This window comes from Gambusia affinis, linkage group LG02, assembly GCF_019740435.1.
Source record: "Gambusia affinis linkage group LG02, SWU_Gaff_1.0, whole genome shotgun sequence".
Lineage (NCBI taxonomy): Eukaryota > Metazoa > Chordata > Actinopteri > Cyprinodontiformes > Poeciliidae > Gambusia > Gambusia affinis.
Genome location: NC_057869.1, coordinates 11,647,100 through 11,660,892, shown reverse-complemented (window position 1 = coordinate 11,660,892; position 13,793 = coordinate 11,647,100). Strand labels below are relative to the sequence as shown.

The 13,793-nt window shown below is 36.9% G+C and overlaps 2 protein-coding genes across 3 annotated transcripts in view; both read left to right on the top strand.

Moving 5' to 3' along the window:
• Positions 1-5,422, top strand: part of cnsta (consortin, connexin sorting protein a) — a 32,848-nt gene extending 27,426 nt beyond the window's left edge. For both annotated transcript variants that reach the window (XM_044096153.1, XM_044096144.1), the window contains 3 exons: positions 343-486; positions 1,711-1,864; positions 2,783-5,422. In XM_044096153.1, the coding sequence (XP_043952088.1) occupies positions 343-486; positions 1,711-1,864; positions 2,783-2,991 (507 nt within the window). In that variant the 3' untranslated portion in view covers positions 2,992-5,422. The remainder of the gene's footprint in view (positions 1-342; positions 487-1,710; positions 1,865-2,782) is intronic.
• A 1,002-nt stretch (positions 5,423-6,424) lies between these two features.
• smyd3 (SET and MYND domain containing 3) overlaps positions 6,425-13,793 on the top strand; it is a 74,545-nt gene continuing 67,176 nt past the window's right edge. The window contains exon 1 of the mRNA XM_044096095.1: positions 6,425-6,636. Coding sequence (XP_043952030.1) covers positions 6,458-6,636 — 179 coding nt within the window. The 5' untranslated portion in view covers positions 6,425-6,457. The remainder of the gene's footprint in view (positions 6,637-13,793) is intronic.

The following is a 13,793-nucleotide window of genomic DNA, read 5'->3' as shown; positions in this document are numbered from 1 at the left end:
TTTCTTTTCTGTAGTTTAGAAAACTAACCAGTACCAATAACAGCTCACTTTTTAAGTTAACCTGGACAAAAATGATTCAAAAAGTAGAAATTATATTAAATTTATGGTGTGGCTTAATTATTACTGCTCTTACTATGTTGCTCATTTAACAAATTAACTTTTTTGAGTCTGAATACTCTAGTTAGTGGTTAATCAAGTGCTAGTTGACGATAATTTAAATAAGCAATTCATCAGGATTAATTTGATTCATTGTTTCAGCCCTAATAAGCAGGTAGAGTTAAAAAAATATCTGAATAAAATGGTGCAAAATAGAAAATCTATAAGTTACCATGATGAATGCAGGAGGACTCTGAGGCGCTCCTTTCCCAGGAGGCCAATCTGGAGCAGCAAGAACAATATCCAGAGGAGAGGGAGGAAGAGGAAGACTACGACTTCATCAGGAGGGCTCCTTCCCTGGACGAAATGGCGAAGCTCATCACGGTGGAGGTGGTGACTGTTTTTCTGTCATTTTAAAAAAATTATTTTTTTTGGTATGATTCTCTCAAAACATAGCAGAAGATTGAGGTGAAAATTATGTTAGTATGTTTTAAAGGTTCTTCCTGGATCTGTTCCTCCTCCATTAGATGGGACCTGTCATACAAAATTCACATTTTGCACGTTTTTGTCATTCCATTTGGACCTCAAGTGCTGCTGAAAACAGCACAAGTTGAAGAAAAAACTCACCCAGCTGGTTTTGGCAACAAGTTCATGTTTTGTTGGTGTCTGGAAAATTAGATGTTTCAAAAACCTTCTGAATGTAACATCATAAATCAGCAGGCACTAGCGAAGTCCAGCCTGTTACCTAGCAACCCCAGCAAAGTTCTGCCCATCACCCAGCAACCCAAGCAGCACTCCATCCTGTTTGGTCAGCTGGTTTTACTGCTGCTTGCGCTGTGCAATGACCGCTAGAAAAAACTTGTTTTGTGGTTGACTTACCATTCAGAAAGCAGAGCGAGCCGAATACTTGTTGGTTGTGCAGACGGCTCCACTTCTGCTTTTCAAAGATGTTTGGTTGTAGAGACCAGTATCTCATTACTCAACAATTTTTTTGCGCACAAAAAAATGTAATAAACATGTTTTTCATTGCCCGTAGACCTAAACTAACCTTTTCAAGGAAGCATAATGAATCACGTTTAAATTATTCCAGATTTTCTAACTCTAATCTAGCATGTGTTTTAGATATAAAGCAGTTAGATTAACGTTTTCAGGCAGTTGCTTTATTTAAAGAGACCATTCTTAAAGTGCAGGACTAAAATGTGTCTTTTTAAACAATTTTATTTGATCTTTTTTTCCTGTTTTAGTTTTAGGTTTGATATCTCAGGTTCTCACTGCTCTCTAAATGGGTTGAAAATGGTTTTAAATTGCTGACTGGTGTCATTATTACATAATGTGAGCCACAGTTGGACTGACTGAGATGCTCTGGTGTGATCAGGTCAAAGCTCACCTGTCATCAAAGTCCTCTTACTTGTAAGCCATAACTGGTTTCACAGGAAAGTTGATCCGGTTCATCAAGAGGTCCATATTCCAGAACCGGGCCGTGGGCTGTGTGATGCAGAGTCATTTAATTATCAAGTTTTAAGGAGTTGGAATCCTTTCTGTTCTTTTGTTTATGCCTGTTAGCGTCTCCTCTGTAAAATGTCTCATCTTTTTGTCTGTTGCGATGCGTCTCAGATGTCCCCCGCCGCTGGACTTGTCTCCATCTTGAAGAAGCAAAGTGTGTATGTGGACAGCCTGACTACGTCTGCTGACCCAGAACCCACACCGGAGAAACCCACCGCCAAGCGACGCGTCCGCTTCAAAGTTCCCGATGATACCTATGACCATGGTACGTTACTCGATTTATTTCCTTAAAATCACTAATAAAGGAAAACGACATTGTGAATTATCATTAAGTGGAAGCAGATGTTACTTTGGTATTCAGCAAAATCAACAAATGGCCGACTTTCTTGTGCTAACATTTTTGTTTTTACAAATGTTGGGTTTAAGTGACTAACTCCCACCTGCAGGTGGCAGTATGTCTTCCTTTTGCTCCACTGCTGCCTCTGCCTCACTTGAGGTCAAGTTAAAGTCCGTGATCGATGTGGAGAGTAAGAAAAAGTCACTTTTAACATCGTACATAAGTGCAGATATTGAAGATATTTCTAAATTAGCACAACAAAACCTGCAATTTTTCATTGTCAAAAAATCACAAAAGCAATTCTGTGGGAACTGATCAATGTGAAAAGATGTTTCATGTTATTTAATTTGACAAATAACTTGTTGAATTCAGAGACAACTATTTATCAATATTTCAACAGTTAAACAGGTTTTATTAGATGATAAATTGTCCCAGAAGTTATTGCGGTAAACAATAATATTGTTTTGAGACCATTTTCAGGTAATACGTTCTGAAAGATCAATAAATTTTAGATTCTCATTTTAAATATCCAAAATAAAGAAACTAAACAAACAACAAATGAAATGAATTATGAAGTTTCTGTTAATAAAATTTTAAAAATGGGTCTATTTGAGACCAAAACACCAGACTGAAGAGTTTTAACATCGGCTTTTGGTAGAAAGAAAAAAAAAACAAAAGAAATTATGAATTTGTTTTAATTTACCATGCAATTAATTGATTTATTGCTTAAGTTTTATCAATTATTTCTGACATATGATAGTTTGACCCCCCCAGCTGCAGAGTGATGGTCAACAACTGGCCTCTATCTGCATGTGATTTGATTTCATTGTTTGTTTTTCTGTGTAGAAGTTGGCGGCGGAGACTCCTGTCTGCTGCTCTTCCTCCTCTGTCTGGTTACCGTCGTCATCAGTGTCGGCGGCACCGCCCTCTACTGCGCTCTGGGGGACGCCCAGTCCTCCGTCTGCCAGGACTTCTCCAGAAACGCAGACTTTTACTTCGGCCAGATCCGTCGGGGGATAACCCGGCTGCAGCACTGGTATTCCTCCGGGTTGTAGCAGAAATCCTCTGACGGGTGTTGAGGTAACGTTCCTCGTGAAGAGCTTACTGCCATTTATTGAGTCGTCTCCTTCGGATGCATTTGGTGTTTTCAAACGCCCAATGTCGACGCTCTGCGAACTCAATTCCAGTGCACTTTTTAAAACCATGTTTCAGATGCCCGGTCACGGAGAAATCTGAAGAAAAACTAAAATACTTAACTTGTGACGTCTTAATTTTTGTAAGACAGAAAATCTGTCAGCTTTCTTACTTTTGTCCGTCAAAATTAAACAAAGTCTTATGTGCACAAATGTTGCTGAGAGAAGTTTAATACCTCAGCTTCAAACGAATTTACTAACGGATGCGTAAAACAATGTCTGACTTAATCTCATTAAGTGTTTTGTAATTGGTGCAACAAAAGGTGTTGCTTTTACTGTAGATTTTTTTTAAAAAGACAGAAAATGTAACTTGAGAGATAAAACTTTGCATCTGTCTGCTACTTTGAATGAAATCACTTTGTCCTAAGTGTATCTTAAAAATACAAAGGAATGTTTGGAGCTTAATTATGAACTTTGCTTTGAGACATCTTTAAAAATCATTGCGAAATGTTATTATTTACCATCCGTGAATTGCTAATGGCGTACAATCATGTTATGTTTGTTCCACGTTGGTGAAACGAAAAACAAAAAATGGTGTGAAATAACTTATTTTAACTTTTTCGTTGCGTTTGCAATGAGCAGCTCCCTGTTGTTTTAACTCTCTGTGAGTTTCACTGAGCAGGATCTGGTTTCGTGTAGCATATTTAAAACGTAGAGAAAACGGTGCACATCTATCAAATGATTGTTTATCATGTTGCACATGAGAACGGTACTTTTTAAGAAAAATATTTTTGAAGATTTTGCAATATTTCTACAGGCATTTCTTCCTGTTAGGAGTTGACATCGTCAGACAGCCGTTTGTTTGCACAGACCACTTCAACAGAAAACTCATGAACTACTTAAGTGTTTGTGTCAAAATATGAAATGTTTTATCGATGAGAAACAAACAAAAAATATTGTTAATGTTATTTACTTGGTGTAAATAATCAATGCAGGACCACATGAAGCTCTATCTGCCTGTGTGTTTGTTCTTTCAGGGAATTCTGGGAATTAATCTGCTAAAACATCCGGTTTGTTCTGGTAGATTTTCCCAAAAATAATTTTAGGAAATCAGAATGACTTTCCACCACTTGGTCTTCCATATATAACACAGATTTTGTTCTTTATTTATTGTCTTTGTAAACCTTGGTTTTGTCTCATTGAGGTGATTACGTAGTCTAAAAACCTCTTTCGATTCGATTCTAAGGCGTAAATTCGTTTTTGCAATGAATTGCATTTCTTTCTTTGGTTTAGTGGAGGATAAATTAATAAAAAAATACCCGTGGAAATCCTCAAATATCAGACGTGTGGACAAACAACTGTAAAAGAAGGAATATAAATATTTCTCTAATCTTTACTTAAAGGGCTCATATCGTCTATTACTTAACTTTTGTTTTCAGGGTCATTTCCAAGTTTAAAACAAATTCAGTGAAGTTTATTCAAAAATTTTACTCAAGTAGAGATACTTCATTCTGAAATTACTCAAGTAAAAGTAAAGAGTACAGCAGAGTAAAAATACTCTTTAACATACTTTTTTCCTAAAAAAAGTTACTTATGTAAATGTAAGTAGTTTCTACCAACGTTAGTGACTTTACATCATCATCCATATTTGGTGACGCCTTCCTGTTTTAGGCTCTTGTTGTTTTAAATTTATTTGCCCGCTTTGAAAAGCCACGGAAAGGCCAAATTGAATTTATATTCTTTAAATCTATTTTCAGTCTCTAAACTATGATGACATTTTCCCTTTAAGAACAAAACAGTGTTATGTTTGTCTCCGTAAAGCCTGATCATTTGTTTAACGAGGATTTCACGAGTTGTTGATGCATTGATGTTTTCATTTGCACATGTCAGCTGCTGGTTCAGATGACAATCACAAAAACACGACTTTTATTTAACCTTTCAGATGATTTGTAATTATTTATGATACAAGGGAAATAGTTTTAAATGGTTTTAAAAAGGCAGACCCATCCTGTGGTTAGGGTTTGAGCTGGCCTAGTTTGTTTTATATTTTTGTGTTTTTGGCTGATTTGTTTCTTCTGTCCTATTTTTCCTTACATATGTTTGATTTAAACCCTGTGAGTTTCTACCAATGCTGTCTTTATCATCTGCATGGAAATTGTTAAATTATTCAAGTGTTTTTGCTTCATCTAAAAGTATTGTACCTGTTTTTATTTCTTTTTTTAAGTGCATCACCGCTCTGACGAACAATTTTCATGCATCATTTTATAAACTGACTTTTGTCCTGAGTTGTAAATTTGGTTTTATAAAACAAGTTTTCTTTATCATGTCTCATTAAAATCTGTTTTCTTTGGGAGCCTGTGTTGCATTTTTTCTAAAAAAGTTTATTGTGCAGCAAAGAAGAGTTTTTAGCAACTTAGATCCCGTCTAGAAATAATAATATGCTGTTCACAAAACATAACAGGATCTCATTGCAGTGATCTCAGACACAATGAATGAATTAATATTTATCAAATTACTCAAAGGAATTTAAGTTGTATTCTTCATTGATGTGCTTCCTGATTCTTCCTTCAATGCGTTTCATGGCATTATGTGAAAAAAATATTTAAATAAGAGTGAAAATAGGTGTAAAAACATTGCTAAGTCATAATCAGGAGAAACGTTTATTTCTTTCATCGGAGTGGCAGAAATGGGCTTTCCTATTAAAGCAATAGTGATCAAAATTAACAAAAATATGCACCTACATGTACCATTTTGTGTTTAATAAATAGAAAATACAACTACAAATACAAATAAGTTATTAAAATAACTTATTTTAAGTTATTAAAATAAAATCTGTATGAATATTTTTATTTTCAATGTATTTTTTTATGTTATTGAACAAAAAATTAAAATAAATATGCATTTATATTTATAAAATTAAATAAAAGTTCTATCTATTTAAATTATATTCATATAAATGTGTTATATTTTTAGTATAATTTATATATTACAAACATGAATTATATTTATGTAATTATAAATATGTAAATATACATATATATTTATAAATATATTTAAAAATTGTATGTAACTTATTACATATAAGTTATATAAATAATTTATATGTATAATTTGTATATAAATTATGTACAAAGAGCAACACATCAAATGTAATGACAATATAAAAGAATCAGTAGCGAGACAATCAAGATAAGTTTAAGCAATTAAAGATACATATTGTAAATAAACGAGACATTAGTATAAAATAAATTTCAGCAAAAAATAAGAAAAAAAACACTAAACTAAACACTAAATAAATGACGTTTTTTTTTTACGTATAGTTTATGTGTACGCACACGTGACGTAATGACGTCGCTCTCATCACGGATGTAAACAGAGCTCGTCGCACATGGAGCAAAAAGCGGAGATGCTGCCGATTGTGGAGCGGTTTGTCTGTCCGGGAAAGGGGAACGGTCTCCGGGCCACAGCCAGGATCAGCCGGGGTCAGCTGGTGACCTCCGCCGAGCCGCTGGCGTCCTGTGTGTCCGGCAAACGGGCCAGAGAGGTCTGCCACCACTGCTTCACCCGGTAAGACCGGTTCGAGTCCAAACTGGGAGGGTCAGTCTCACAATGCGAGTTACTCTGTTCGGTATTTTACCTAACAGAAGCTGTAAACACAATCAGATTTTTGTGTTTTTCAAAGTGTATTTTTGTTTATTTTGTTGTAAACTGGATCTTAGGTGTGTGTGTGTGTGTGTGTGTGTGTGTGTGTGTGTGTGTGTGTGTGTGTGTGTGTGTGTGTGTGTGTGTGTACTCCAACAAACCTGCTTTTTAAAAAGTTGCTTTGCGTCCTCTGCACAATTAATGTTTTCATTTAAATCAGGTGTTGAATTATTTTACCCGGATTAAAACCTAAAGTGCTTTCTCAGTGGGTCACCAGGTGGCGCTCTTGCTCTTTGCTGAAATGTAACATTGTCGACTCGTTTGTTGTAAAGCAGCGAGTCTCTAATGAAGGATTTTTGCAAAGCTGGTATTACTTAAGTCTCCGTGTTTCCGTGTTTCATGAATGATTAATGCTCTCAAAAATGTTATTAAATAAACAACCAGGGTATTCTGTTATCTGCGATAGATTAGTAATTACTACCGAGCTAGATGATGTTGAGCGCAATGTGGAAATTCTGGAACTTTCTTGTTTTATCTTGAAATTTTCAGAGATAGATCTAAATAATTTCAGAGTTTTTTGGTGGAAAGTCTCTCTTTTTCTATTTACAATGGACCTAGTACGCCTGAACACAATAACAGAAGAGAAAATTGAGTTACTAAAGGAGTTTGAAAAGTTGAAAATCTGCTACAAAAAAAAGAAAATTTGAGATTAATTTCAGAAATGTTCTAGAAGAAACAAGAACATTTCTGAGTTGGAACAGTTGAAAATTTTCTTAAAAAACAACAACCTCAGTTTAATATCAGAAAACTTCTAGAAAAAACATGGAGTTTAAAAAGCCGAAAATTGTATTTTGTAATTTTTATTTTTATTTTCTAGCTGTTCCTTGTTTTATTTTTTGAAAATGTGAGTTTTTGGTGGAAAATCTTTATCTACAGTATATGCTGTCATAGTTCAGTCCTGTCAGCCTTTAACTTTAAAACCTTTAAAGGCTTTCATTATTAATTTTATTCATATTCTGGTATTTTCACATTTTTAGAGTAAATTGCATAACAGGAAATGAGAGGTGATTAAACTCCATGAGAAATGTACCAAGGATGCTTCATCTGCCTCCTTTGTATTTTTTTTCTTCTGCTTTGTCTCACTTTTCTCAGTATTGAAATTTGTCCATCTGGATTCTTAATTGCTTCTTTTCAACCCCTTCAAACCCACTTCATCTCTGAGGTAAAGTTATTTATCCAGGACAGAGAAGACTGTTCTGATTTCTCCCTTGGAGCGTCACATGAAGAAGTGGCTAAATTACTGAGGCTTTAGTACTGCACATGTAATATAGTCACAGAAGGAATCAAAAGGTAATTATCATGCCTATTTTAAGCTCCTTTCAGAATGAGATGTTTTAGGGCGTCTTGTCACTTTAAATCCGAGTAAGCTGCTGCTGGCCACGCCCCCCCAACTCAATGTTTACGTTCGCACATAAAAAGCTCTGCAAAGACCTGGACGATTATACAACTGTACATCTTTGAAAAGCAGAAGTAGGGCCTTCTGCACAACCAACCAGGATGCAGCGCATACAGTGGCAAAACCAGCTGACCAAACATGCTGGTGCTCAGCTTGTTTTGCTAGGTGATGGGTGGAAGTCTGCTTTGGTTGCTAGGTAACAGGCCTGGGGTTGCTAGGTGAGAGGCAGTGCCTGCTGATTTGTGACGTTACATTCAGAAGGTTTTCGAAACGGCTTGTTTTCCAGACACCAAAAAAATTGTTTTTAAGAGTTGGGTTGTTTTTAGAAATAGTAGGGACCCAAATGGAAACATGATAATGTTCAAAATATGAATATTACATAATAGTTCCCCTCTAAGGTCATGAAGTGATTCTTTAAATTCTTCATTTGGATTTTTTTGGTGGAGAGCATAATTTAGGGTTTCACAAGTTATCGCTAGATGTTATTTTTTTAAATACTATGTTAACTTTCAGCAGGTGATATGCCATGTAGACCTTTGAAAAAGCCACACTTATGCATACTTATGCAGAGTGACAATGTAGCTTTTATTAATCCTGCAGTGCTTATGAAAAACAAGGAAGAGAATCTGCTAATGGAGACGAGTCGGCCAGTCGGCTGACTGGGGCAGAACCAGTTACAGCCAGAAGCCTCCACCGTAACCTGACATGTAGTCAATATCTAAAAAATATGCAGCTTATAAGATGGAATTACAACAAAAGGAATCAATAAAAGAAAAAATTACACAACTTATAGTTTCCACGCTTTAGGCAATCAGCAGTTTATGTGTGTGTTGTGGTGTGGGGTTTGGTGAGGGTCAAAGGTCAAAGCTATAATGGTATTTGTGAGGTATTGAATAAATGTTATGGCTACATTTTGCTGCAGCAGACACTCATCACAGCCGAGGTTCCGATAGCTTTATTGATTTATTTTCTGAAGACCTTCAAGTTGTCTTGATGTCCCACAAGCTGCTGGACGGCGCGAGGCGGCGTGCGCATGAACGCAGCGTGTGGTCTCACACGTGTGGCGCGCATTTTTCCAGTTTTACTAAAACACAATTAGCTTCACAGCAAGACAGAGTGTTAAAAAAACGCATCTCTGAGCGTGTGATTGTTTGTTTGGCCATATCACTGGGAGAACAGAGTCTGTTTCTGTGTTTGTTTGTCCAGGAAATGAGCATCAAAGCTGGAGTTAATTACAGGCCTTGAAGGCTGCAGGTCCGTAATGAGTGATAAAAGCCGAGGGAATAAACTCAGACGCACAAAACTTAACAGAATCAACAACAAAACAAACTGCTTTGATGTTCTCACACTCGCAGCAAAGGTCGTGTAGGTCAGGAGAAAAATGCTAACAACATGAAGAAGTCAGGATTTTTATTCTTCGCTGGTAAAAATGGAAACATGTTCAAAGTGAAGCGTTATTCTGGATATTTTATTAATATTTAAACATCTATGTAGCAAAGTCTAAAAAACTCATCCAAGATACACCTCGGCCTGTCGCAATAAAAAATTTTGCTGGCAAATGACGATGCTGCAATAAATTATAATAAATTCTAATATTGTTGTTGTCAGATCATTTTGAAGTAATATATTGATGATGAAATAATAACGCCTTTAAACTTTAATTTCATAAAAAACTCAACATTGGAAGATATTTAAAAATCCAAACTAAAAGATGAGAAACAAAACAATAAATAAAACAGAAATAAAACCCAAGAGGAACCATAAATAAAATAAGTCACAAAATTATACTTAAAAATATATTATCAGGCTCGTTTTACTAAATGATTAATTGCTTATTGTGACAGGGTTAGCTAAAGCAAATTTTTTTGTTCAAGATCTTTGTTCAAGAGAATAAAATCATGACAGAAAAAAAAGCAAAACGGAGAATATCTAAAATTTCAAAAGGCAAACGAAGCTTACAGCTCAGATTTGAGTTAAAAAGTGAAAAAACATTTTAAGGTATTTTATCTATTAAAAAATATGCCATAAATGGTCACGTGAAGAAGTCTGAAGAAACGAGCTGTAGCTTGCACACGTAACAAACCAGCACTCACACAGGGGATTTAAAAGCACAGCCTGCTTTTAAACATCCACAGTCGTGAATTCCAGTTTCTGACAAAAATTTTAATTTGAAGCCCAAAAATTGTTACAGCATTACTAGTTCACACAATAGTTCATTTTTAAGACTGTCTTCAAAGTCGCAAGACTCTGAAGGCACATTAGTTTTTTAAGCATATGTATATATGGCTGAATATAAACGTACAGGGAATATATATATATACATATATATATAACTGCTCCTTAAACAAAGCTAGCAAAGCCAAAGGGACGTTCATCTCGGCTGAATTCCTTAAAGACAGATGCTGAGCGGCGGTACAACCGCAGTTTGACAGTTTTTGTTTTGCCTGCCTTGAAACTGATGAAAGAAGTTTTAGAAATGGATGAAAGTAGTGGAGGAGCCACTGTTGGAGAGATAACAGAGAAAACAGACAGATTATAGCCCAGATATTTAATGCTTTTCAGCCTGTGTGTGTTGGGGTGTGCATGCATGGGGTAGGGGCCACACGTCTTCCATCAAGTCTTTAAATTTGACACCAATCTCTCACTCAGCGTCTCTTTGGACCCTGTGCAAACACACACCGCAGATAAAAACAAACATCTAAAAGCTCTTGTCTTATTTATAGAGCAAAGCATTTGATTGAAAGCTAGATGACACCAGTTTCCTTGGGTCTTTGTTATTTTTAAAGAACACAGACAGACATATTGACAGGCAGTCTAACTTGAGATGCTTGTTCTAATTTCAGCCGTGTGCTGATGCCTTTTAGCTGGAGGCTGAAGAACAAAGAAGAGAAACATTCACAGTAGGCGAGTGTTATCAGCAAACTATGACAGCGCCAATCATAGATGTAAAATGTTAAAACATGGGAGTTCTCTTTAGGTTCTTAAACTGTTGGGGAAAATGATTGTGTAACACAACCCAAAGCCCAGATCATAACACCGCCTCCAATTTGTGAACAGAAGCTGGAAGGTATTCTAGCATTCCTCTGTTGCCTTTGATAAAAGACAACAAGCCATTTCTCCAGCTAGCGCTAGACTTGGAGGTTTGTTTTGATTGTTTTTACCCAGAATGCCCTTCGTTATAGTTTGCTTCCTTCTTTTGGAGCGGTTTCCAGTCTGCTTACATTGACATATGCGTTTGAACCACACTAGAGTTCACTTCCACCAAATCAAGACCTGGTTTTTAGACGGAACAGAGGTCGCTTTTCTGATTGGCATTGGAGTTCAGTTGTGCATTCACACCTTTCCAAACGAACTGGACTAAACAAGGAAGTGGACTAAACAAGGCTGGTGTGAATTCACCCAAACTTTCCCTTTCTTAAAATTTAACATGGGCTCTTCAAGCGGCTGTTCCTCGGCTCTGCCTCATTTCCACTGAGCGTTACGCTATTTCTTAGTCTGGTGTATTCAGAGTGTTTTCACTCCCAGTTGGACTCTTACTGGGCCGGCGGGGTTAAACCAAAATGCCTAAAATGGTGTCATACTATTGCTACGACAGACTGGACGCTCTATTCTGATGCTTGTTGCAAGCAGTGATGTTTTTCTGCCATTGTGTGTAGGCCTGTTACGATAACACATTTTGCTGGACGATAAATTGTCCCAGACGTTTTTGTAAGAAATGATAATAATGTCGTTTTGAGACCATTTTCAAGTAAATGTATGGTAATGGTTGTGTGGCCAATTATGTTGAATTTTTGTAAATTGTAAGTTCTGTCATTTTAATTTTTGTTGGGCAGTTAGATTATACCTAAGTTAGTTTAGAAACAAAATCTGTAATTCTATATTTGGAATTGTTTATATTACTTATGTAACTTTTAAACCCTCCTTTAATTAATTTAAGTGATTAGAAACACACTGGGTGTTTGGTGGAGACTCTTCTGTTCGGTAAATTTGGTAAAAGGCCGCGACAAATGGTGTAATAATGCAAGTTCACATTCTCAAAGATCATTAAACTTTAACAAACATTTAAGACTGGAACTGGAAAACTTTTTAAATATCCAAAATAAATTAACAAAATAACAGAAACAACAAAGTAAGTGAAGTATGAAATGTCTGTAAGCAAAATTGACCTTAAAGAAGGGACTAGTTGAGACCAATTCAACACACTGAATACTTTTGACATTCAGTTTTTGGTAGAAAAACAGAAAAGAGAAAATTATGCAAATGGAAATTATTGAGCTTTTCAATTGATGATTTGATTAATTGATTTATAGCCAGTGACGCCAGTCGCTCTGCCCTAATCGTACCAGGTGTATGAGCCGCTTTCACAATGAAAACAGACAAAATGGCGTCCCGACTCTTGCCATGCCTCTCAGTGGAAACAAGACATTAGGTCCAGTTTAAGATGATTGTTGACAGGTAAAGGTAAGCAGGGGAGAAAACTGCATGAAAAAGGTTCACATGTGGTGAAGATCACCTTCTCTGCTTCACATGGGCTCAGGGTGACAATTTTCTCACTTTGCTCTCCTGAGCTGGCAGGATGGAAACCTTCTCGGTTTCAAATTTGACTAACACACACACAGATACTCATCCACATGCACACACACACACACACACACACACACACACACACACACACACACACACACACACACACACACACGCACGCCCACGCCCACACACACACGGATACTCATCCACATGCACACACACACACGCACACAGACCCACACACACACACACACACACGCAGTCTTACATGCAGCTTTTCTGCATAATGTGTAAAAGCAACGCCCTGAATCCGACTCGTTTCCAAACATCCGGTGTGTTTTTTCCCAAAGCCGTCCCAGCAGACAGACTGATAAGAAAGTGTGTGAATCCGGTTATATGGGCAGCATACAGATGACTGCTTTACATGACAACCCAAGAGGAGTGGATGAGAGCAGGCGTCCTCCTTTCACCTCTACTCAATTTATTTCCCCATCTGCTTCTTCCAACATCTGTCTTTCTACCTTCCATCTAACTCCTTTCACTTTCTCTTCCAGCGTCTTGTTTCTCATTGTTCAAATGTGTTTCTGTCTCTCCTTCCTCTTGCTTTCTTCCTCCTCACACAGATTGTTTTTCTGTATCCTACCAACATCTATCCCGCTCCTCCCAAACTGCGTTGTTTTCTTTATCTCCTGCTGCTTCACACCCAGGTGCCTGGAAAAAAATTGCAGACAGCTGTATCGTTTGTAAACCGAGTTATCTGCTGCACGCAGGGAATCCACCTCCACATGTGTGTGTTAGTAATCATCTAAAACGCACATCTGTTGGCAGAAATTAAATCTTGGTCCTCAGGAGGGTGAACATAAAAGTTGCCTGCCAAGCTTCGGCCTCGTGTGGCACAGTTAATAAAAATCTGTTTTTTTTCCCCCCTATTAGAGGAGTGGAGTCAAGAAAAAGAAAAGAGTTCAGTGAGGATTTATTATTGGTGTTGTACATTTAGAACATTTGTTATTGGTTAGAATCATGCACAGTGGCCAAAATTCAACACCAATGAGGATTTGACTGTGTCTAATCCGCATGTGTCAAACTCGAGGCCCGTGGG